The 26111-nt window shown below is 39.3% G+C and overlaps 1 protein-coding gene, 2 long non-coding RNA genes and 1 pseudogene across 6 annotated transcripts; 2 read left to right on the forward strand and 2 right to left on the reverse strand.

Moving 5' to 3' along the window:
• Positions 1–1085: 1085 nt before the first annotated feature.
• On the reverse strand, positions 1086–14730 carry LOC119904020 (vascular endothelial growth factor C-like). Of its 4 annotated transcripts, XM_038720381.1 has the most exons (10): positions 13914–14730; positions 13653–13741; positions 9750–9830; positions 9037–9289; positions 8462–8652; positions 7940–8070; positions 7735–7832; positions 6390–6524; positions 5637–5838; positions 1086–2611 (listed from the first exon to the last, which is right to left on the reverse strand). In XM_038720381.1, exons 1-10 carry the CDS (start codon positions 13942–13944, stop codon positions 2500–2502), a joined length of 1323 nt encoding a protein of 440 aa, XP_038576309.1. In that variant the 5' UTR covers positions 13945–14730; the 3' UTR covers positions 1086–2499. The 4 variants fall into 4 exon arrangements, with proteins under 4 accessions (XP_038576309.1, XP_038576318.1, XP_038576326.1 ...); XM_038720390.1 differs by having other exon boundaries at positions 13653–14730; XM_038720398.1 differs by lacking the exon at positions 9750–9830 and having other exon boundaries at positions 13914–14729.
• Positions 2679–5673, forward strand: LOC119904051. Its single transcript, XR_005444646.1, has 3 exons — positions 2679–2982; positions 4415–4505; positions 5549–5673. It is a non-coding gene; the product is annotated as an uncharacterized LOC119904051 (long non-coding RNA).
• On the forward strand, positions 6438–16358 carry LOC119904046. Its single transcript, XR_005444642.1, has 4 exons — positions 6438–6552; positions 7307–7399; positions 7942–8098; positions 15668–16358. It is a non-coding gene; the product is annotated as an uncharacterized LOC119904046 (long non-coding RNA).
• Positions 16359–17275: 917 nt separating this feature from the next.
• Positions 17276–22152, reverse strand: LOC119904041 (annotated as a pseudogene).
• Between the last annotated feature and the right edge of the window lie 3959 nt (positions 22153–26111).

A 26111-nucleotide genomic window follows, 5' to 3' on the forward strand; every position in this document is an offset into this window, starting at 1 on the left:
GCGTGCGTGCCTGCGCACACGTGTGGAGGTACTTTTCTCTGGGCTTGTCACTTGAAACATGAGCAGCATAACGTGCATTTCTCATCCTCCACTTGCCAGAGAGTTAACTGACAATATTTTTTTTTTAAAGGAGCAGTCACAAATTTCAGGATCGTTGTATGTGTTATAATTGTATTATATGTTTTATATTTCTGGAAATTTGGGGGCATAATAAATGCATGCAGAGAGGAGTTAACACTCTACACTATACATATGTATACATATGTAATGGGTTTTTTATGGCTGATTCAAATTTTTGGACTAAATACTGTTTTTATGCAACAAAACAAAATGAAAGGACCGCAGTAGGCCTACTCATTATAAAGTAGGCTATACAAATTGTAGGGCGATACAGTTTTTCAGAAAATGTACCTAACTGAACAGTTAAAGTAAACTGACACTGTAGCTTTTGAGAGGAAAAATAACACTATGCTCCACTTAGAAATGAAATGTTGAATTCATAGGTAATAAAATACACCGATCAGTACATTCAGGGGTTTTGCTGCTACAGCCTTTGTTGATCTACTATGACTGTAGCACACAGTGGCTAATGTTAGCTACCTTTAGGTAAACATAGTTGTAAAATGCACATTACTTAGTCAGTTAGCTGACTTTATCACTCACCTTGTGCTACTGTTACAATAGCTTAGCATTTCAGCTAAATGCTAAACATCTCTATGCAATAGTTTAGCATTTAGCAACCATCACTTGTAGCCGTAGTAGCCGGCGTTCAGCAAAAGTTGTTGCTTTAAATGACAAACTAAAAATATGAAATGTTGCTTTTCTTTAAATACTTTGACAATTTTACAGAGTTTGGTTAGTGTGTAGTCAAACATTTCTTGCATGGTTTGTTCTGCGGGGGGAATTTGAATTTACTTCACTCAATGCAGCATTAAGTTTTTTGCGGTTAGACATGATAAACTAAATAATAATAAGTGTTCTAAATATTTTGACTAAAACATACAACACATTCTTTTTTCCTCACAGGCTGTTGCTGCCAGTCAAAACATATAATATACAACATTAACAAAACAGGGACACAAACATATTAGTCTAAGGCTTTTAATCCATAAAACTACTTTAAATATTTAATAGTAGCATGATAAAATAGTTTCAGTTTATCTCTACATCCATATAGCACAAAAACTACAATCATTTTTACACTGCAAATCTTCATCCTAACATTTAGTGTATTTCGGAGACCTAAAATCATATTCTTTCAAAGCTGTATTAGGTGTCTAAATGAACTGTTAAAATCAATCTTTTGCAGTGCAGACAAAATGGAGAATGTAGAACATAATTTAAATTCTCCATGCTATTGAACTGCTGGAGTATAAAGACATGTAAATAGTTTCATCCCAAAACAATATTTAGTTATGATAGTGACTTAAATACAGTATTTTACAACACATGATTCCAGATTCAAAATATCAGTTTTAAATATGAAAAAGTTTTTAAATTTAAATATTTACAAATAATATTACTTAGAGTGTAAAGTTAAATTACTAGAAGAAACAGAAATGTACCGAAGAGTGTACCCATCAATTGTGATTGGATTCAGCTGTGTGTGAGTGAAATCTTCAAAGAGCAGCACTTCAGTAGAGGCAAGTAGAAACTGGAGGATATAATAGCTGTTTGGGAGTGTTGAAATGAGCATTTAATTGAACAGGGCCTGGCAATAAACCTCTACTCTTAGGGAAAAAATCTGAATGCTGTACCAAAAACCAATATATACTGTCACCGTTTGCACCTCTGCTAAAAGAGGGAGAATAAGGCTCTGGCAACTTCACATTACATTCTGCTAAAAAAATACTTCAACCTCTTAAATATCTCATGACTCAATACTGCTAAAGTGTGAAGTTGCCCACAGCTTATTTAATCTTAAAACAAAAAGCATGGAGTCTGGTCTGTTATTATTTTATTCCACTTTCCATTTCACACAGTCATGAGCGTTGCCTCTGCAGCAGGTCGGTGGTTAAATATCTTGCTCAAACACGTTGCAGCTGGGATGAACGCTGGCTCAGAGTCTGATTGATCCATCCCTTTCCCCATTCCTTGCTGCTGTGCTTTTACGCAGTCTCCAGGTGTGATTGGTTGCTTCCAGTCACAGTCGTGTTATTAGTGTTGGGGAAAAGTCCCAGAGAGTCAAATATCTCTCCTCCTTTTCTCTCTTCAGCTGAGATAACTCCACTTTTATGAGTTTTGCTGCATACACGTGGCTGTTTTGGCCTTTTTGTCTCACTTTGAAGCACTCCCACCCTCGTTTGTGCCAGAGCACAGACAAATGCTTCTTGTAGTCTGTTGTAATCCAGTAAATGTGTAGATCCACCTTCCTGTCCTCCTGTCTGTCAAGAGGCCCTTCCTTGTTCTTGTACCTTTGTTGTCAGGCCAAAAGGTTTCTAACCTCAAGTTGAAGGCCAATAAATGGCGGCATCTGCTCCCCTGTCTGTCTGTGATTGGTTAATTCCACTCAGGCCTCATGTAGTTGGGGATGCACTGGCAGACTTGGGGGCTGTAGTAAAAACCAGTCGGGCAAACGGGTCTGGGTTTTCTGCAGGGCAACCTGTAACAGCTAGACAGAGGGAGAAGAAGGAGGAAAATGGAAGAGAACGCCAGAAAAAGCAAGATCAAGAGAAAGATGGAAAGAAGGAGGCAAAGTAGAAAAAGACAGAAAATGAAAGATGGGTGGAGGAAAGGAAGGGTGAGGTTGAGAGAAGGAGGAGAAAGCAACAGAGAAGAAATAAAAAGAAAACACAGCAGAGATTATATTCTCTTGGCATGGATACTATTGGTTATTCAGATATTCACATCCTTTTTGGATAAACCCTGATCCAAGTTTTATTTGTGCGTGCATCAAGCGATTCTGTGTGTGAGTAAAAAGTATTTCTCCAGAGAGGGGAGGAATGTGGCCAAATTCTGGGAACACTCCTCTTCAAAATCACAGTAGGTGTATCTTCTGTTGTACCACCTCCTGTGACCAGATGTTGAATCGAACATAAAAAATAGACAAAATGATGAAACAAATGATGGAAAAAGGTGTTATCTTGTGCATACTTGAATAATTATGTCCTATACTGCCTTGTCTGTATTAAAGAGCTGAATTGGGTTACACCAGCTATTCAAAAAGCCATAGGCTGCTAAGTTTGTGTATCTTTATCTTTCTCAGATACCACTAGCTAGTTTCAAATTAGTGATTTACTGATTAGCACCATTAAAACTTAAGAAGTAGTAATTTTACCAGTTCGACACAGTTACAGTTAGACTCGTTTTACTGAAAATCTGTTGCTAGCAAAGATAAAAATACTAGCTTATATTACTGTAGCATCCCAAGTTGTAGCATAACTTCCAAAAACTGGTTTTAAGGGGACAAACATTACATTTAACTACTAATCCTTTATCCTAAGATTTTTAATGTATCATTTTATGTGTCTGGTCTATAGGTCTGGTCAGATTTGTCAACCATATTTCATCAAACTCCTTCAAAACAGTCGGTCTTATATTAGCAAGCTAACGTTAGCGTTATTTAATTAGCTAGTTAGCTACAGTACTTTCCTACGCAACAGCTGGCAGTTACCTTAGTGGGTGTAGATATTTAAATACTATAATAGTTACTAGCTAAATAACTATAATCTCTACAAAGAACAAGTTCATGTTGTGGAATCGGTTTTAATTAGTGTAAATCTTCACTTGAACAAATAGGATAGTTTGAAGAATTTGGAACTTTAAGCTGTGAAATATTTGAATTTTACTTGCACCTGCAAGGATTACATGGACAGACAAAATGGAGGCTGCAACAAGAAAATCTAACTCATTCTAAGTCTCAGTTTGAGTACATATCGTATTTATTTCAGCCCTCTTAAGCTGAAGTTGGACACTTAGCCATCAAAGGTCACTTTGGTGTTTATATGTCCATGAACCTTCCCACATGCGTAAAGCCATGATTAAAAATCACTCTTATCAAAGCTATGTTTTTCCTTGTGCCTTGTGTCACTCCATCTATTTCTTAGCCTGCCCGCCTATCTGATGGCTGCTCTGCTCACTGTCATCAAGTTCACCCTGTCTCCATGTCTGTCTCTCCGCAGGCCTCTTGGGTCAGAGGAAGGTTGATCCCTTGCATGCCTGCTGTGGGAACCGCAACACACATGCAAAACGCGCACACGCAGCTGAAATCATGGCCGAATGTTTAAGACACCCTGTGTCCATAAATGGTCATATGGAAACATGCGAACGAAAGAAAATGGAGAACGAAAGATTTTCTTTTTCGAGTTTGGAATGTTTTACATGTCCATTGAGAGTTTGCTTGCTTTCCCACTCTAACTGTCTTTCTGTCAAAGCTCTGGTTCTCACTCTTTCCTCACCCCTGTCTCTTGCTGAGCTCCCAGGGTGAAGAGTTGTGATGGCACCCCAAGGGCCGACCCGGATGAGCTAGCGCCTAAAGCACAGCAGACAGGACCAGCTCTCCCAATGTAAGTTCAGGGATCCTGTAATGAACTGGCATGCAGAAATTATGCTTTTGAGTTGTAGAGAATTTAGAGGTGCATCACAAATCTTTCAAGCTTTGGCAGCGGTCCACTGGAGATTTGAGGCAACTTTACCATATATACACACAATTATTTAACAATTTTAAGTTTATATTGTGCTTAAATGCTTTTATAATTCTTGAATTACGGCTTCTATAATTCCAAATTTAAGTTACTGTAACCCAGGACCTTTCTTGTACTTAGCTACAGTTCCAAAACACTTCAAGTTAGCTTTGAAGAGGGAACCAGATTAAATGAGGAACCGCAAGAGTGACACACTAACCACAGACTGCCTGGTAACAAGGAGGAGGAAATACAAATTATAATTCAAGAAAATATACTTTTACCAGTAGAAACCTGTTCTGAAATCAGCATTGTCAATACAATTATATCTTTGTTTTAAGACACTATGTACTGATGATAGTCATCGCTGTCCAAGAGATCAGGGTGTCCTTTGGCCCTAGAGCACATGTTACATCAGCTACTTGCCCTCTATTGCTCTCTTAAAACTCTTTAGCCTGAGTGTGTTCTGGGCCACAGATGGCAGTCTGTGCTTTATGTAATGGAATGAGAGTATTCATGTTATGGACAAGTGCAGCACAGCAGCAGGAAAATTTGCAGAACTGTGGATTTACATGAGGTCATGGAGTTTTTTTTTTATGCAACTGTGGTAGTAGGAAAAGAGGAACTAATAACTTGAATGAACTGTTTTGACACAACCTGGAAACCAGACTTAGATACTCTGTATTAGAGTTGTGTATAAACACATTATTTTCATTAATACATTTTACAGTAAAGTACAGGATTAATGTTGTTCCCCATACAGACACAAGATAAAATGTTTGTTGTTGCTTATTTGCTTTTTTGGCTTAGGGCAGAGGGGGTTCTAATAGTTAAGGATCTACTTGGCAGAGACCCAGAATGTGGATACTTGGGATAATTTCATCCCCCAAAGGAGACATTCTCTTGTTGCTTGCCCCTTTCCACAGGGAGTGCAGAGCTGTGGAATACAGTGTTTGTTCCAAGGACACTTGAAACCAAGCCGAGGACAGACTCCCGGCCTTCGTGAGCGCCTACCTGCAGGAGTTGGAGTTGAACTTTCTGCCCTGCCGCAGACATGACTGTGGGCTCTCTCTGCACTGACACAGGCAGGTGTCGGGGTTAAGGGGCTGATTCCCGGGGCACTCCGCAGCGCACACGCAGCCACACAGCTCTTCATCCCACCGCTGGCCAATGGGGCACCACTTCCCCTCACCTTGACCTTCACACTGGCATTCGCCTGAGAGAAGAAAGAGTTTAACATAAACCGGGAAAGAAAAAAAACATAAAGGTAATTTAATGAATTGCATTGTGTGACTCTCTCTGTGTTGTTGGGCTAAATGTTTGGCGGTCAGGTTCTGACTTGTAACTGTAGGTATTTGCATAAAGCCCTACTTCTCAAAACTTCCCTCTTTCTATGTTTATAATTTCTGGCTCGCTCTTGCCAACTTGCTTTCAGAATGACAGCCCTGAGCAGTTTGATGTATTTACAGTAAATAGATCCTTGGGAAACCAAGGCCAGATGTAGCTTAAGAAAAACATATATTTTTTGACACATATGTTGTAGTTTTGGCATCAGGCATGAGCACTGATTATGTAAATTGGGTGTTACACTTTGAGAACTCCAATGTTAGGACTCTGGTATCCCCTCCCATTCATTTGTTGTTTCTTCACATCTTCCCAACATTCCTGACGTGCACTTGCCCGACTGCTCCAGGCAGTGGTCCAGGCTGTGTGGTTTTAGTTCTTTAGAACAGCATAATGTGAAAAAAATTCAATAACCCTCCTTACAGGTGTTGTGGTCCAGTTTCCAGCCTGGATTGCATCTGTCCTCAGTGAGTCCATTTCGACAGACGCACTCGCAGGTGGACTCATCCAGAACCCTGTTGGGCCCGCAGAGAGCCAGCAGACCTGAGTTCAGCGCCTCTGGAAGCCATATGGAAATTAAAAAATGGTATTTAATAGTTTTTCCAGCTTTGTTTTAGCTTTCTGTATCTCGAAAACTATGGAACTGCAAAATAGTTCATAGCCCCGAGAGGATGAATCCTACTAACTTTGGTGATCCCCTCATTTGTATTTCCAATCATTCAGACTACTTCCCAGTGGTATCTATTTTCAGTCTCTTCTTTAAAACAATGTCATAGATAAGGTTTGCCAGCTTATTATTAGAAAAAGAGTAGCTGGAGATAGGTAGAGGTAGGCACTGTAGTTTACTACATGATTGTACAAGTAAAATGCCACAAAGACACTTTCACTTCTCATGTTACAGTTGAATAAACATTCCCTCTGGGGGAAGTCGTTTCACATTGTTTCATTTGCCGCCCAGGCATCATCATCATCATCATAATCTGGCTTTGGTGGTGGAGTTTTTGAGAAGGCCTTTGAACCGAAATCTGGCTCACATCCCAAAACCTACTCAGTTTAGGTGTAGCCACATTTTGGATGACACTGCGTTCAGAGCTGGGAATTGTCAGTTCTGTTCACTCGTTCACAGGGCAGCAGGAGAACAAGATCTGCTTTTTAAACACACACTTTTAGAAATAAAAGCACATTTTTTTGTGTTTACATCATGTTTGTGCACTCAACACTGCAGGGGCTTTACACTACGAAGGGACCAGCTTGTGCAAGTTTCCATTGCTAGTAAACTCTGCAGCAGGTGGTTTGCCACTTCCATCAGTGAAATCACCTGGTGTTGTGTTTTTTTCAAGGTTTAAAGTCTGTGCTGTCTTGTATCAGATGTCCCACCTTGAACCTGCCGCACACCATCCACACTTGTGTGACTGCAGTATTTTACCCATGAGGTAAATCCTGTTTTTGTAATGCAACGTACTGTTTGATTTAGGTTTTGCATGTTGCTTGTTTGACATTGACTTTTAATGGCTAAAATTCTGTCACCGCTTTTTTAGCATTTAATGCTTATTTTTTATTTGTTAAAGTTTCAGACCAGGACCCGAAATGAGCCAAGGCCTGAAAAAACTTCCTGCTCTTTACATCTGACTTCCTCATTTAAATAAAGCAGTGTCCCCTCCTGTTTATTTTGAAGTGTTTTAGAGGCCTGAAGTGTGATCTTAACTAAATATGCAACAGCCACAGCAGAAACGTAATCATTTTACCAACGTGACTCATGCACACTCACCAGTCTCTGAGTAGTTTATGGCGTCTGTAGGGACACACACACAGTTCATTGGATCCCATAATGACCCCGAGGCACAGGGAACTTCGGGTGGGGAACACCTACACACACACACACACACACACACACACACACAGACATGCACACACATATTATAAATGCAGGAGAAATTACTGTTTGTAAATGCACACTCCTCACTCTCACTCACAGGTGATCTGTTGCGGCTCGTCTTATGATGGTGTGGAGTGGCCGCTTGGAGAGGCATTCGCACGAAGTGTGGTTGACGAAGGTTACCATGACGACGGAGCGATCCATCCTGGGCGGGGACAGTTCCATCAGCTGGCGAGGAGAAAGACGAAGTTTCAAGGTGGGCGAGTGTGTGATTGTTTACAAAACTGTCTAAAAAACCCTGGTATTACAAGTGTAGAAGCTGATGTAATGGTTGCAAGATTGTGCAACAGTGCACGCCTGTGTATGGTATTGACTTGATGTCCAGTTGCAGCCAAAGGGCGTCCCGCCGCAGTAGGGTGGGTTTGTGATACACATGAGCTCATTACATAACTGGGTAGAGCAGTTTCTGTCCTCTTTCCTGAGGCAGTTTGAGGTGGAAGAGGAGAAAATATCACTTGTATAATGTGAGAAAGTGTTAAATAATGCAAGTGCTAAAATGTGTCTGACGTGGAATTAAACAGGGTAGATACAAGAAAGAAGGAAGGGAATCCAGCTGTACCGTCTTGTTGATGAGCGTGTGACTTGTGTTCGTGCAGTAGAAGGCCTCGTTTGTGCAGCATCCGCCACATCGATGCAGCGCCACACAGCGAGGGAGGTAGAATTGACTGGTGGATTCTGGGTATTCTTTGGCGACCTCAACACACACCTCTCTGGGCTGGCATGAGGTCCGCTGGATCTCCTCTAGGATGACTGAAAACATGTGTGATTAAGCAACAGGATTTTATTTGCTGACACTCTGAATCCGAATACAAGAGAGCTTTTTGGGTTATTAGTGGTTTTGGGATCATCAAACTCTCCAATAATGGATCTAGTTTTCATTTTTCAGTCTTTTTTCCAACTTTTCTCATTTTTATTTTTTTATTTACCACCTGTTTTTGTCTGTCTCTAGTGCAATGAAATCTGTGTGGCTGTACACTCTAGTGTTTAAATATGAGATCTTAGATCTAAACAGTTTTTCACTAAGAGCTTGATTGTTGCACCTTGCATTCAAATGTCTTTTCTCAGAAACCACTAGTTTGCTCTAAATTCAAGCAATGGCAACTGAAATCTTGTACGAAGTATCTCTATGTTTACCTCCCAAAGTCCCGTCCACTTTGTAAAGAGGCTCCTCCCTCGGCTGACCCCACAGATCCTCATCGTTAGAGTGGACTAAAGGGCTTGCTGAGGAGCTGGAAAAAGAAGGGGAAGAGGAGGAAGAGGAGGCATGCCATGATTTCTTCCTCAGGCAGTTCTGCAGCAAACTGTATTCGGGGTATATAAGCTGCAAAAGCTGATCCACACTCGTCACTGTCTTTAAACTGGGCTGGTCATCTGAGAACGCTGGAGCCTGGAAGACAGGGAAAAAAACATATAGACTTTTCTTCATATGATGCCACAAAGCGTCACCAAGAAGAGAAAAATTAAGGAAAAGTTAAAAGTTAAGGAGATAATATTTTCAGAGTTCGTTTTTTTTGACGGAAAACTATTACATGCTGTAGAATTTAAAGTGTCAGCATTGCTGGTTTGAGCTGGATAAACAGTGAATACCTCAGCTACTAATGTGTTGTAACATGTTGCTGTTGGCTACTGTTACTTATTATGGGTACATGTGTCCTCTCCTCACCTACACACACACACACACACACACAGATAGTTGCGTTCAAGTACACAAGAAAGCTGAGTGTGATTTTTCTTAATGCTATTCTTTCACTATTACTGCCTTTTTTTGGGGCACCCTTTCATAGCAGTTCTCTCTGCACTCTGCATTTTAAACGTCACCTAAGGCAATGTGATAAAAATTTGATTACCTGCCCTGCTGTTAATTCTTCCTCCTGGGAGCGAGGGTGGTTGTTTAGTTTCCCAGGCTGAGCAGGGGCAAACTGGTACAGCTGGCATTACCAAAACAGAAACCAGATCTCTGTTGTTATCAGTCTTTTCCATTTATCTTTCTCTCTCTCTCTCACTCACTCTCTCTCTGCCCCCCTCCCTTTCTGTTTCTTTCCATCCATCTCATTTTCTTCCTCCCCTTTCTGTTTGTGCCTCACACAAATGTACACTGTGGTGCGTGCACTGGGGAGCTAAAAGCTAACATCAGCATGCTCACAATGGCAGTGCTAACATGCTAATATAGGAGGTATATTGTTTACCATGTTAACCATCTGATGGGAACAGTAATTATTTAGTCATAAAACAAAGCTATAAACAAAATAAGCTTTTGACGGGGGGCATGAATCCGAATTAATGTTTGCACCAAATTTCATGACAATCCATCTGATAGTTGTTGAGATTAGTCCGTGATTTAGTCCGTGTTAATAGGTTTGGTTTTGTGTTCTGTGTTCTGTAAGCTTTATTTGATCTTGTCATGTTTGGGGTTTTGTAGCTTAATCTAGTCTTTTGTTCATTCGCATGTTGAAGTTTCTTAATCTGTCTTGTCTCCTATCTTAGTTCTTAGTCCTGCGTTTTAGTTGTTAGTTGTGTGCTTTAGTTCATGTTTAGTGTTTTTCCTAGTCTGTGTACTTCTATGTTTTATTATTTTGGTCTGTGTCTTATATCCTTTGTCCTTAGTCTTATGTCTCCATGTTTTAGTGTAGGCCTCCTGTTTGGGCCGGACTCTGTCCATGCCATGATTTTGCAGTCTTTCCATGTTTTGTGTTTTACTTTGGTAGATCTGTCCTCATGTGTTCCGGAGTACTTTACTTCCTGTTTTATTTTGTAATCTTCTGTGCCGGGTGTTCTTGTCTAGCTTTGTTCCTGTTGTTGATTACCTGATGTGTTTCAGCTGTGCTTCCCTCCCTGCTCGTTTGCCTGTGTATATATTGTCCTCAGTTGTGTTCAGTGTTTGTGATGTCCTTGTATGTGCTGAGTGTTCTGTCCCGTCCTGGCGGGGTTTTTTTTGGATAACTTTGTGGATTGTATCTGTTCTTGGATTCCTCCTTTGGATTAAGTTTTGTTTGAACATTTGCTGCTGTACTCCCAGCGTAAAGCTGCTTAGTTTTTGTTTTAATAAATCTTGCAAACACCTTGCCTACAGTCTGCATTTGGGTCCACACCTCAGTTCCCCACTTCTGCACTCAACTGCCTATTACAGAGATATTTCACCCAAAACCACAGTGGTGCTGCAGGAAAAGTAATGAGTCCATCCAGTAGCTGCTAGCATGGACAAAAAATAGTGGCCCATTCGGTACATTTTTCATTCTCCTCATCCTCCTTTTTTAGACAAAAATGGCTTTCAGGTGATGTAACCCTGCCATTGTCTATTTCGACAATGGTTATAAACAGCTGAATGCATTGAATTTTAGTCAACATGTCGCCTAACAAAGTTCTTTAACAGCCCAGCTAAAAACAACATGATCTTGACGTTACTCCTGACAAAGACAGTGACTTGCCTTTGAACGTAGGTTGTTTTACTTTTGCTGGCTAAGTCATAGCTTCACAAATATAATCCAGCTTTACAGTTAGAATGATTTGGAGTAGAACACAAAGTTGCCAGTATATTTACCTTTACTTGTAACATTTTTGATCTACACACCTAGTTTTCCAGGAGAATCTTCTCTTTGGCCAGGTTTTAGTATTTGAGCTCAGCCAATTTACCACTGAAGCCTTCATATCACTGTCACACGGCTGTTGTAGTTTAGAGACATGACTAAAAATACATGTACAAGTGTAACAATACAATTTCAATAGAAGAAAAACCATGACAAAGTCCATTCTTCCATCCTTCCCAGATTTTCTTTTTCTTTTCTCTCGGTCTCTCTCATTTGTGTTAAGTGATCACATGACATGAGGTCATCACTGTGGGACTGAGGTCATGACGGACGAATGGCCAGTGCTGTGGAATTGTTTGAACTGCTGGCACACAGACACATGCGCATGTACACACCCATGCTTTTGTCACTCCCTCTGTCTTCCAGTATAAAGATCTTCTGTCTGAAGCAATTGTTACTCACTGCTTTTACAGATGTTGACAAGGAAGCTTTTAACTTAACCACAGAGACACTTCCACAGAAAAACCCATCAGTCAGAAGTGCCGAAGAAGAGCTGGCACCAAATAATTTCCTGGCTGACACATAAACAGCATTTACAGATCATGTCATTTACACAGAACTGTGCTATTGTTTGAAATGACATCACAGAAAACAGGCTGTAACTGTAAAAAAAAAAAGAAAAAAAAGAAAAAAAAAAGAAAAAAGGAAACATGTTTGGCACTACTTGTATAAGCTGGGACTAAAATGAGACTCACTTTAATTGCTTTAATGGTCAATCAGATTGATTGCGTTACTACTTGAAGGCAGTTAATTTAGTTCATTATAATAATGATAATTTGCTTTATTAAAATGTATATTAAGTGTATGTGTAAGGAAATACCTGTTAACGGGATTAACACCATAAGCCATCTTAAAGATAGCGGGATGAACACATTGGACAAATGTGGTTATTGACCGTAGCAGAAGTCAGCCTATATCTAAGCTTCCCTGTTGTATCACTGGTCAACTCAAGAAAATAATATCCTTTCTCCACAGCAGTCAGGCTTTAAACCTGCTTGTAACAGAATAACTTCTGCAGCTGGTGTTGTGGATAACTCACTTAGTGTCAAGCAACATTGTGCTGCACTCTTTGCAGATCTGTCCAAGGCTTTTGATACTGTTGAACATAATATTTAGCTAAATAAGCTGCTGTTCCATTGGTTCTGATGATTCTGCTTACACCTGGTTCACATTATATCTGTCTGGTTTGGGCTATTGTTGCAGATAGTGTGAAATCAAGTCAATGGTGTCCCACAAGGATCAACATTTAGTCCCTTGCTATGTACTCTATACATATATATACATATTTATTTTCAACTGAGCATTACAATGTCTGTTTTTATGCTGACGATACCATCTTGTATGCCATCAGCTCTACTGCAAAACAGGTTACAGTCTGCTTAACCACCTCCTCACGTCTTTTATTAATTTAAAGCTTGTTCTAAACTCAAAAAAAAGGAAATTTACATTTCACAAGAGCACAGAGCTTTGATATTCCCTCTCCGAGCTGTACTCCTGATGTAAACCTAATAGCTATATCACAACATTATAAATGTTTGTTTAGTTATATGGAAGATTGCTCTACAAAACTCTCACTGAAAAACTAAAAATTTGAATTGGATTCTTATAACGGAATAATGCTATGCTAATGTTACAAAAACCACCATGTAACACTCTATCCTCTCTACATTGGATTATAGAGATATTCTGTGTGCTCATGCAGCCGCCATAAACCCCTGAGGGGATCATTGTGTAAATGAATTGTCTCAAGATGTTGAATATGCCTACTTTGTTTGTCTGGTCCCTCTTGATCTCAATGAGACGTCCTGAATGAACAGAGCTTTACTTTACTTGGCATTCTTCCAAAAACATAATGAGAGCAGAAGCTGCTCCAAAATATCACATAGGGGTTCATTTGTGTTGAGATTGGGGGACTTCTTTCATACCTTGTGCCTTGTATGGAAGCATCTGCATTTAAAAAAAATCTCTCTCCACTAATTTATTCAAATTTCTTTTGACAGATTTGAATATGTCACATGTTTGTAACCAGTAGTAGACACTCATTTAAAAGCTGTAGAAGTTGGTGAAAATCCTCAGGAGTTTGGTCTAAAGCCATGTTTCACAGCAGTATTTGAGTTCAGGCCAAGCACACGTTTATATAGATGATGGAGAAATGAAATGTCTCACCTCTGTGCCCATGTCTCCAGTTTGGTAATAGTCCGGATAGTCTTGTCCTGAGCACAAATTGCTGATATTAAGAATCCATAGGAGCAAAGCTGGCATCCACATAGTGAGGAGATGGAGAGGAGAGAAGATATCAGGACAGAGGAGGAGGAAGTGAGTGAATTTAAATCTGGATGTAAAGGGAAAGAAAAGGAAGGAGAAGAGGAAGGTAGACGAGTCTGAGGTGAAGAGGAGGAAAAGGAGGAGCAGGAGGGTATCACAGACTCGGCAGGTATCTCTTTGCTCCTCTCTTCATTCTATCCTGGGACGAAGTTGCTCTTCTGGCTCAGGTTGTTTGAATTTGGGAGACCAGCTGAATAAAACATGATGAGGAAGTCGTCAAACCCAGCTCCGTTTTCTGTCACTTCAGAGGAAGTCTCTCCTCCTGTCTTGCTGCGCCTCCATTCTCACTGCAAATTTGATGTCAGGTGTCTGTTCACTTCTTCAGATTTGTCTCTGTTTGCTCTTTTATCCCTTCAGTGTTTCTTCTCTCTGCGTCTTTCTTGACCGTCAACATGTTTTATTCCTCACTCTCCGTCTTTTATTTGCAGACTCTCCCATGTATGTCCCTTTTTCTTTCCAGACTCGGTTGTCCTCCTCAGCCTCTTCTCCTCGCCCTTCACTCTTGTGCACCTCCTCGCGTTTCTTTATCTATATTTTCTCTTTACACAACAGCTGTGCTCTTCCCTCCCTCTGTCTCCCTCCCTCTCTCTCAGATTATTGCTGCCTCTTTATCTGTCTCCTGTTTCTTCTTCAGAAACCTCCGGGGCAAAGCTCTCTGTCTGTCTCGCACTCACTCTTTTTTTTTGCCGCTTTCTAAATCTGTCACAACTTTTTCTGTCAGGCTCCTGATCCTTACAAAAGCATCAAAGAGAGAGAGAGAGAGAGAGAAAAAAAAGAGGAAGAGCTAATTCCAAATCCTGCTCCCGAATGGAGTTTTATAAAGCAAGCAGGAGGTTTAAAAGAAAAGTGTCCAGCTTTTGGTATTAAGTTCTTGTCCAAACACAGTGAATGTGCGTCCTGCTCATAGACCTCCTTGTGGAGTGAATGGGAAAAAATACAAGAATGGAAGGATTGTATCTTGTGGGCGGAGTGAAGGATTTGAAAGAGATGATTCGTGCATTATAGCTATATAAATACACTACACCCCCCCAACCCCCCACTAGAAATTGCAGGCTATACAGTGTCTGGCACTGACACACTCTCTCTTAACACATGCCATTATTCTCTTTTTATGTGATTTAACTTTACTGGAGAGGTTATTTTTGCCCCAAATTTTCAGAGACATTCTCTCAGACAAAAAAAAACCCCAGGTCCAGCCTGTCAGGTTATTACTTATCACTCTTCCCTTTCTAACACATTCGTTATCTTTGTCCTTCCATCTTTGTAATCCCTCATAATGGGAGCAGCTGCCGGCGAGACTTTAAAAAATGTGTGTGTTCAGTGGCAGCCCAGCAGTGATGAATGTGTGACTTACTTAACTACAGCTCTAAGTGCCTTTTTATGAGCTGCTAATACCTTTGCTGTCTCTCTCCCTCTGCGCTTGCTGCTTTATGTCAGCTTCCCCCTCCGATTCCTGCTGCTTTCTCTTCACCTCAGTAAGCGCTATTTCAATGTCAAGACTGTGTGTGCATGCGTGTGTGTGTGAGAGAGAGAGAGACAGAAAAAAAGCCACAAATTGAGCACACACCTGCAGCTTCAGACACCTTTTCTGCCTTTACTCCTTTACACTCTCATCGAGCTCCATCCTTGTCTTTTTTCCCTCCCCCCTCTCACCCCTGTTCTTGCTCTTTGTCCCTCTGGTTTGGCCGTTCAAGGTCCTAAAAATGACAAACTTTGCATACCTCCCTAACTATACTGCCCCAAGGCTGCGGGCATGTGTGTCTGCGTGTCATGGAGGATGAGGAGGGGAGGGTAAGAAGGGGTGAACAGCAGAAGGGTCTTACTTCTCTGACTAAATTATGTTTTTCCTCTCCCAGGGCAAAGTAGTTACCGACAACTGCAACATAAATTATGGGAAGACAGACAGACGTGAAAAGACGACAACGAAGAAGAGGAGAGACAGGAGGCCGACGAGGAGGAGGAGGGAGAAAGGTGTGTCTGGGAAACGCTCGACTGGAAAACATCCGATTTTTGGGCCAGTCACTGCCAGCCTTTTCGAGGATTAAAGACGCACACCCCCGCACACACATGCACGCACACGGTGGCAAGTGTCTGCTTGCAGTACGCTTTATGTGTTGAAATCCATGCAACCAAATTCCACATTCCAGTCATTGCTTTCTCCATTTCATCATGGTAGCTCGGAGCACAGGATTACAGACGATAAAGATGGACGTTTATCAGTTTGTAACGCCAGGCCTTATCTTGTTCAACAGAAGTCTATGATGTTTTTGAAGGTCAAAATGTTTACGTTTAAAATGAGAAAGCAGATCACCTTGCACTTGGAAATTAACTCTGATGATGTAGGAGGTGGCATTTGGTTTATCCGTGTAAGAGGAAAGGATTAGCCGTTTCCATGGGGGCTAAAGGGGGAATTTAAACCTCGCTGATTAAATATTTATTGACCATGATCCTGACAACAAACCGAACACAACTAAACCATGAGCAAAAGCCAAGTTATGGAAAGTCTAAAATAATAAAATAAAATGGCATAATTTGTTGTAAAAGAGACACATCTTTTCTTTCCTATTCAGCTTATCTTGCATCCTCTTGGGTGGTCTTCACCCCCGGGCTTACAGGGCGTTTTTCCTTTAAAATGATTCTGTCACCTGTCAATAACCAAGTGAAACTGCTTTTAATACAGGTGCACACCTTGGAAAATGTGACACATTATAGCTGTCTTGAATTGTCTTATTGGAATGCACTGTTAATACAGTCCTAACACAAAAAGGTTTGGAAAAAGCTAGATGAAGTTGTAAACTGTGATAACTGCTTTCATTCCCAGAAATCAGTGTTTTGTTTGTGAAACAGCTGCCATGTCTGTGACAGATGAAATATATGAACCTGCTCAAAATCCAGTTAATCTAACTGAGACTGGTTGCTCTCATAGTTACAGCTGAAATATTTGAGGCCCATATCAGATTTTTCACAGCAGACTGAATAAATAAAATAATTTTTGTGTTAAATCATCGCAGTTGTGATGCAATCATCACAGCTTGAAATTTCAGGCCACTTATTAAAACAGGAACGTCAAGGTTAGCAGTGCATTTATGACAACTAGGAATTGTTTCTGAATAGTAAAAATCCATTTGAACGACCCACCAACTCCAACTTAACAGGTCTGAACTGGAAAGGGAGAGCTCTTCTCTGTTCTCTGTGATGTAATACAAACGCAAAGACTGTTACATCAGCGGGGAAACCGTACCATGCAGTGTTAATGACAATTATTTTTTCTATTTTTCTTAGTGCTCATATTTACCCAACATTAACATATTTATTTCTAATTAATTATATTATACTGTATGTTCCTAAAACTACAGGCTTTTAAAGGATGTTTTATTGACCAAGTGCTATAAAGGTTTAAAGTACATCTCAAACAATACTTACTTCAGTTCTGCATTATAGAAAATAAAACAAAATATACAAACTGCTTTGGAAAATATATTTAATTATATTTCAACCATGAGCCGCGACTCTGTGACAACAGACCTGAAATATTCAGTCACACATCCAACCCACAGCAGTGGATTTAGTTCAGATAACAAACACCTGAACAACACAAGGAACATTAACTGTCGCTTAGTTTCTCCCTTATCCCAGCTGTCCTTGCTCGGCGTCATGCTGCTCCTCTGACTTGACATCCTGTGCCCAGCAGTAGATACAGTGGCCTTTGCACCAGACAGTCCACAAAGCAGTGCCATTGTACTCCATAACTGTGGAAAACTGCTTCCTCTTTTTTTGAGTGTCTGCTGCAGTTTACAGCAGTAGTGGCGTCCTCTGCTATTGAGCTGATGCTGACTCAGCTGGAGGCTCTTCCTTTGTCTGTATGCTTGCTGTATCTGGTCATGGCCTGAGGGCAGAACGGGATGGAAAGTGTTACCAATCGTTAAGTAAGTGATATTTCATGACTACTTGGTTTATATATAAGAAAATAATGGATGAGGTGGAGGAGAAAAACGATGCAACTCAAAGTATTGTGGCGTTTCCTCTGTTGAGTCATTTCCAGTTTTTATTTCAGAACGCATGAGTATCGTCATATGTATACCGTGACACCTCTGACATAACTGGCATTGTTGTGTGAACATAATTTCAACAATTGTTGCTATGGTTACTTACAGCTTAATAGTCCTGACTTGCAACAGTGGCTAAACATATGACCGGACCTGCAGTCATCAAGTAGTTTCCATTGTCATAATATAATTCTATTCAAAGAAGCTCTTGTAAAGAGAAAGAAATGTAATTTTTATCACATCACTAAGCAACTTTACAATTAGTTTAATTAATCAACTTCCTTTCCAGAAACACAAAACCTCAAATTTAGAAATTTTGTTATTTTCCCATGACTTTAAAAGGAATAGTTCTCGTATGTGTCTGTTAAATAATAATGAATAATAATGAAGCTATGACCAGGAGACTTTAGACTAAAGACTGTCATCACCTCTAAAGCTCACAAGTTAAAGCATTATGTCTTGCTAGTAGGGCTGGGCGATATGGCCAAAAATGTTATCACGATAAAAACATTTCATATCATTCGATATCGATAATTATCACGATAAATGTCAAATCGTTATTTCTTTCAAGTTTAAAGGCAGATTTTTGCTCCTGACTGAAAATTGAAGAAACCAGAGGGTTAATTATGTGGTTCAACTTTTCTTCATGGTCAAAATGGGACAAACACTTGATGCAAAACAGTGGATCACTTAAGAAATCTGAGGGAGAACATTCAAAACTATTATGATAAAAAAAAAAAAAATTCCAAATATGATTAGTAAATTTTGTTCATGACTCTGAATTAAACCAAATATTTATTGACGATATATTGAACATTTTTTATATTGATATTGAGGAAAATTATATTGCGATAATTAAAGTGTAAAAATGACGTGCGGTTTTAAACAATGACCCTAATTTAAAGATTTGAGATATATTTTGTGGAGAAATTTATCGTTAGAGATGTCCCAAAGCTTATTAGTGGGCAGAAAACAGTTTACCTGTGTGACCATGCCACTGACGTCACCAGTGTTGGTGGGCAGAAGCACAGTGTTGGACTGTTTGGCGAGGCTGGAGAAAGCAGAGATGTTTTGTTTGGCAACACTCAGCGAGGCTGCAGCACCTCAGTTCTGTCAAGAACACAACCAAAATTCTGGTTACTATAAAATGCAGGGAGTAATACTTTTAATGACAAATAAGGCCGTAAAAAATATACTTTATACCTCTACAGCCAGAGCCTCTGACAGGAGACGGATGGCCTTGGATTTGGCCTCTGCTTTGGCTAACTCATCTTGGGCCTCACCTAGAGACAACACAGCATGACAGGGTACAACAAAAGTAGATTTGTCTTGGATTCACAGTACATTGGAGGTTTTAAAACTCCTTTTTCAACATTCCTCTTGATGAAATGTGGTTGCAAGTTGTCAGTCTGACTCATGAAATCCTTGTGTTGTAACAGTCTGCACGCACGTAATTAAATGCTTTCTGGATTTAGTGTAATGACGGCCTAAGTCCTACATTAACTAGACCTTCAATTACATACGTGTACAGAGTCAATGGAAAATCCCAGTAAAACAGTTTCTTTAGGTCAAAATGCACCAACCGGCTGCTCTGTTTATCTGCTCGGCCTTCTCTCACTCCGAAGCGAGTATTTGGGCTTGCTTGCGACCCTCTGTAACGTTGATGGCCGCCTCCTGTGTTGCCTTAGACGCCAGCATGGAGGCTCTCTTCCTGCACTCAGCCTCCACCTGCACAGGAAACAAAGAACAAAGAAGGATGTCAAATGTTTCTACTCCAGAGAAACACAATAATCCTAAAATCACCCAGTGGTTGGGTGTGACAGTATTAACTATTTATCACTGTACAAACAACTTCTTTAAGTTTATATACTACTACTTAGGTTACGTGAAAACGAAAAGGTACTGCAAAGTATATTACTAAATGCAGTACCCCTGAATTATAGGGATAAGTTAGCTGCAAGCTTGATTTTAAATCTTGTTAAACCGTTCAGGTTATTATTTCGTGTGTGTGTGTGTGTCTTACCTGCATCGATTCTCTAACATTTCTGTTTTAATCTTTGATTTCATAACGCAGGCAGCGGATTCCTCACTTGTCTGACGCCTGGTTGATGGCATGGATGATGTTGGAATTAAGAGATTCCCTTTCCTTGAACACCAGAGAGGCAGCGGGTTAAAGGTACTTAACATGTATCATCATTTTGTTTCAATGTAACACACACCAAGCAGTGCAGATGTTTCTTACCCTGAATACTTTATCCATGGTGAGTTTGCCCAGTTCTGAATGCATTGTGGTTTTTGCTAGCTGTGTCACAGCATAGTCTGGATCCTCTACACCATAACTAGCCTGGAGAGACACACAACTCATCATTTCATGAATATCAAACTAACTGCGCCACCTGCTGGAAAAAACACAGTGCTACTTGATTACTAACAAATTTTTGTAAATCAACAGATTTTTACAAACTAGCCAATTAGCCATGCACAGCAGTTAGTGTAAGTCGCTTTAATTTGTTTACATTGCTATGATTACATAGCAATGTTACAGTGAATGCCACTTTAACATGTTTTGTGTTTTTAGAGTCATGTTGGAAAGGTTTGTTACTGCAAAAAAGTGCAAGTAATTTAAATAAATGTTTTGTTTGACACACACAGAGTTAGTAATTACTGGTGAAGCAAAGGGTTATACACAGCTCACTGAATGTGATCCCCTACATAACCAACCAGGTATTGGTAACAGAATGAAATGCTAGTACTTGCGTAGTGAGTATTTCATCGCTACTTCTTATCAACATAACTTTTAAAGGATCTAAGAGTCGCAGAAAAATAATCAATTTGCAGGGTCACATTATTTAAAGACCAAGAAAATATCAGTTCATTCCGCCATGAAGATGTTTAATTAAACCAATAGTAAACACAATTGTTTATGCCATTAGTTGCCTTAGTTGTAGTTTTTTTAAAAATGCAGTAGAAAAGATCTCACCTAGGGAAACAGCTCACTGTTCAGGATGTCTATGACAGTCTCTTTAAGGCTTTGCACATAACGAATTTGGTCAAGCACGGGAAAGAAGAAGTTCAGTCCCTATAAGAATCTACAAAACAAGTATTAGTGCTCCATTAATTTAAACCTTTACATAGTTGAAGTGTGGTCACAGAGAGAGATAAGCCTCCTCTGTACACAATGTTGTTGAACCCTTGGCTGAAAAGAATGAAAGCGCCCAGCCTCTGGACCACCCAGCCCTCCTGCTGCGGCTAAACAGGACCACAGGGTTCATGGGTAAGTGGGAAGCCCATCGTTGCTGGGCTGGGGCCACACACAGTCTGGGCACACTCTGCAGAGACAGGAGACACAGATGTACAAATCAGTTGAGTTTTCCCAATTACACCCGCACCTTTGGTATCGGTGGTATCTTACTTGTGTAATGGTTTTTTTTGTTTGTTTTTTGGTATCAGTGTCCAACACCTAGTTATTCAAGTAAATGCATGGCTCTTAGTGCTGGAGCTAAATATCAGAAGGTTCAATCACAACCTTATTTATATTTAGGATATGTGCCCATTATAATAGACCAATAAATTATTTCTGTAAATACTGTCACACCTGCAAGTGCAACTGATTGACGTTACGAGGAACTTTGGTGTGAGCAACATCACAACCCGGGATGACTGGCCAGTTTGACAGGAGCTAGTATGAGCTAACATTAGCTGCTGTTTCCCGCAGGTAACGTGGCCTAGTTATGTAACTTAACTTAATGCAGAAACCTTATGCACAAATAGGAAACCTAAATGTCAGGTGCTGCCAGCTAAAATAAGTGGCTAATCTAAAGCAGCTAGCTGACCTGTCTGTCTATTAGCTAACACGGAAAGTAGTTCATTAGTGCCTGAAACAGGGTGTTTACCTTAAAAACGGCACCGCCGGTCAGACACCGTGTCCGTAACATGTTGTACAGAAAAGTTCTTAAATGTAAACGCTATACAAATATTTTAAAGTGTTATTAACCGTCATGCCAGATTTCCTGGGTACGATATTTCTTCTGTTTTCAACGTCGTTAGCAGCCATGTTCCTGTGCAACACCGACCCCTAGTGCTTCGGATGATGGCACTGCAGCTTAATTCAGTAGTGCCTTCCAATGCTGGACAGGCTAGATAATGATATATTCCTTGAAATGATCATATATGTTTTAAGGGCTGTATCAAATAAACCTGGCACTTGAATCAACTAATGTATTAATAAACATCCCAAAGCGATATGTATATTTTAATAAATGTTATTAATAGTTTAAATTAGATTAAATGTTGGTGTTTCTGAGAGAATCAGGTCATTAAAGCTAAATTAGATCACAGTGATAGTGGTTTTATAAAAAGACAAACCATCCTAACTTTAAATCTTTTAATGTAAATAATGTTGAATATTATTAGAATCAGTTTTGCCAAGTAGGTTTAAACATACAAGAATTTTGCTTTGGTATATTGGTGCATAACAATATACAAAAAATACTGTATGTCAAGAAGCATAAATATAAAATATAGACAATGTATATAAAATAGAGTATACAAAATAATATGTACAGTTTGACTGTTATGTAAATGAAGGAGCTGTAATGTTTGTGCAGGGATGTGCAAAAGATTTACAGTATGAAGTTTCGAGAATATTTGCAGTGTGCAAGATCATAGTCCAGATGTTTTGGGTTAATGTATAGCACTGAGTCAGGAGTGTTGATGCTTACAGTTAACGTGTTAACGTGTAGTTGGGGATTAAGGGGGTATGGGAGTCAGTGTCTGTTGCTGATAAGGCTAGATTCTTTTTGGAAGAAACTGTTCTTGTGGCGCGAGGTTTTTAAAACCAACCAAGGGAACGAGGACACAATGAGTTAACCCATATACTGTAGTATTACCACTATGTTATATACAATTCATTTCTACATGTATATAATGAAGCCTCGTAACATTATGTATTCACTTGGTTTTTATGACAGCAAAATATTTTTACACTGCAAAGTACAGAAATTGAGATCCTGCCTAAATAAAAAATGAAGCCTAAATAATGAAAATCTCTACACTACACAAACTAAAATCTAAGTAAGATTAATGATCTTAATTGAAGGCAAAATATACTTGTTTTTTGTCTGACAAGATATATTTCTTCTTACCAGGCGGCTTTTATGTTAGAGAATTTCATTTCACAGTAATATTTCCCCCTTGTTTTTGAGAGCTCACTTTTTGCAGTGTAAATCAAGATAATATACTTATTGTGTTTCATTCATCTCATGTGTTATAATGTTTAACTATAGAGTGTGAGAGAAAAGTATCAATTCTGCATCTGAAGCCACTGTAGAGGCTGTCGATGGCTTCTCATTACATAGTGAATACACATTGTTAAAAGTCCCTTTGGTGTATAGTGTTGTTGAGCTCTAGCTCTTCAATTCATCATGCAGTAAGACCCATCACTTTTAAAGCTGGGCCATATTTTTAAATATTTTGATATAATTAAAATCTTTAATTCAAAACAAAGAACCATTGTTATATTTCATAATAACTGTTCCACAGTCAGTATGGGAACTTCATGTAAAGCATACTGTAAGTGGAAATCCATTTCCATAAACCTGCGATTAAAAGTTAATTGCTGTTGCTCTTTTTAAGCAGCAGCGGTTTTTATTCTCCTGGAATCCAATATGGTTTCTTAATGTGTATTAATGAGCCAGCAGTATTAGCTGTCCTTGTGTTTTCAGCATGATGGTGTATTTAGTGGTCACTGATATGTTCATGGTGTTGAACTTGCAGTGGTGGGGTCAGATGCCATGAATGTCTAAGAACCTGTGATCGCTGGTTTAATCCTCCCTCTCTCCCTCTCTGTTGTGTTTTCTGTTTCAAAGGCAGACCTCCTCAGCAGTGGACTGAAAAGCTGTCAGAGAGGTTCAAATGCAAAGGGAGCCGGTGGAAGAGCGGCATCGCTCGCATTTTGTAAAGCACCTGCTGCACTGCGGCAGTCCCGGTTCAGTGCCCATGATACCCCGGCACCTGGAGCATAATTCCCACTGAAGTGGATGAGGAGGGGGGCTGTGTCCTCCTCTGCTCCTGAAAGACCTGTAAGATGGGGCTTATGGGGAAAAAAACCCTCCTCCCAGCTGGGGTCTTTTACTTAAAGATGCATTTGCTGCATTACACCAGGCGCCGCCTGGAGATAAACTATTTTGTAATATTACCGCTGCTACTTTTTATTTATTTATTTATTACTTCTACTTTTTATTGATTACTGATTGGATATTTGCATACGTTGTGATTATCTATTGTTGGAGCTCGTATGTGATTCTAACCTGTAGGGGAGAGCGGGGGCGAAAGTAACGTTTTTCAGAAAAACCTGATTTGAAAAGATAATGTTTCAGACAGAGATATATTTTTGCTGTGGTCACTAACTCACAGGTGTGGTCTATCAATATCAGGTGGTATTTTGTTCAAATGTAGAACGACTTCCATATAATTTCACTTTAAACATAAGTGGCACATTGTTACTTTCGACCCCGTCAGCTGGGACAAAAGTAACACAACAATACAAGCTAGATTTTTTGTGTTACACTTGTATTTAATAAACATGACTGTGACCTTGTTAATGTGTAACTGCAAACATCTTTTGTCCTTTATCTTTAAAAAAAAAAATGTAATACATTTTTTATTTTAAATATTCAGTTTCAAAAGTAACCTGACAGCCCAAACTTGAATTGTTTAGAATATTTAATATTATATTAAAGATATATTATAAATATATAATATAAATATGCAAATGTGTGCACCTAAAACAGGGGGGAAATGGTAAGATGGACATTGTTTATGAACCTGACATGATTCAAATAAAATAAGAGTTTACTGATCCTGCACTGGGAATATTTGCATGTTGCAGCAGTTTCAGAAACAGTGAAAAAATGAAACATAATTTAGAAAGATAGGACAAAAATGAAAATAAACAATAAACATTAAAAAGCTATTTACAGAATAGGCCTATACAAATTTCACATTTTGAAATTAATTTAAATTTGTTTTAGTAAGAACAGTATGAGTGATCTGAATTTTGAGTGCTTTTTACTGATACCTACTACACTGACCTCCTTAGGAGACAGGCCAAAATAAATATCAGCTGCTCTCTTAATATAAGTATGCAGCTTCCTCTCCTAGTCCAAGGAGAAGACTTAATAATGTGATCTATACCTGTGGTCGCAGAGCTGCACATAGAGCTACTGTTTTGTTGTTGTATTTATTGTTCAAATTTATTTCCCACATTACTGATGAGGAAAATATGTGTTATTGAGCCAGCAGTCCTTGTGTTTTCAGCTTGAAGGTGTATTAAGTGGTCACTAATCTGCTCATGGTGTTGCAGAGCCTGGTGGCTAAATTGGCATTAATGAAGCCAGCAGACCATTTCTCTCCATTATTGTAGCTGATTGTTTCATTTTCACAGCTTATTGCCACTTGCAAGGAAACAACAATTTATAATTTATATAATCTCAGTTATGAAAACACTGTAGAATCTTAAAGTCCTTATCAAACCACTAAATAACCTGTTTGGTTTTGACTAAATATCTAAAGCAATGGTTTGGGCTACAAACTAAACACTGTGTGGTGTGTGTGGTGTACGACACACAGTTTGTTGTATTTATTGTTCACATTTATTTCACCATGTTACTGATGAGGAAAACTTGAAAAATCAGAAGACAGGTCGGCAACCTTAGATATGAGAACCCTGCTACACACAGAACTAGAATCAGGTTGTTTTGTTGTTGTATTTATTATTCACATTACAGATGAGAACTCTTTGAAAATCACAGGATGGGTCCATGTGGGTTATCTCCATTGTAAAAACTAATGTAGTTAAAGTTACCATTGAGAGTTGGTTGTGATTTTCATTTGGATTGCATAACATTTGAACATTTGAAAAATCAAGGACCATAACTTATTACTTATTTCATCTTAGTGCTGAAAACTCAAAAAATATAAATAGTTGCACACATTAAACGGGCAATTAATTGTCTCTATGATTCTTTTTTGAGTAAGACACAACTCTTTGTGTTCTTCAACACTTGCATAAACAGTGAACTCCTCTGAGTACATTACGACTAATAGGATAAATACATTTAATAAATATCCTGCTGCAAGTTTATGCATCATTATTGTAATCTAATAATATATATTAAAATAACGGACATGCGTCGTTCTGCTGCATAATGACTGTGGTATGCAATATTTGTGCATTTGACTCATAACAGTTCAA

Source organism: Micropterus salmoides, unplaced genomic scaffold, assembly GCF_014851395.1.
Source record: "Micropterus salmoides isolate LMB-PRFRI ecotype aquatic unplaced genomic scaffold, ASM1485139v1 Ms_hic_scaffold_1, whole genome shotgun sequence".
Classification (NCBI taxonomy): Eukaryota; Metazoa; Chordata; class Actinopteri; order Centrarchiformes; family Centrarchidae; genus Micropterus; species Micropterus salmoides.

Excerpts from the sequence above, each read along its gene's own strand:
- LOC119904020 (XM_038720381.1), bottom strand. The coding sequence starts at position 13,944 with ATGAAGAGAGGAGCAAAGAGATACCTGCCGA. Across the intron at positions 9,290-9,749 it reads AAGAATTAACAGCAGGGCAG|GCTCCAGCGTTCTCAGATGA; the intron begins GTAATCAAATTT and ends CCTGTCTTCCAG. Across the intron at positions 7,833-7,939 it reads CGAGCCGCAACAGATCACCT|GTGTTCCCCACCCGAAGTTC; the intron begins GTGAGTGAGAGT and ends GTGTGTGTGTAG.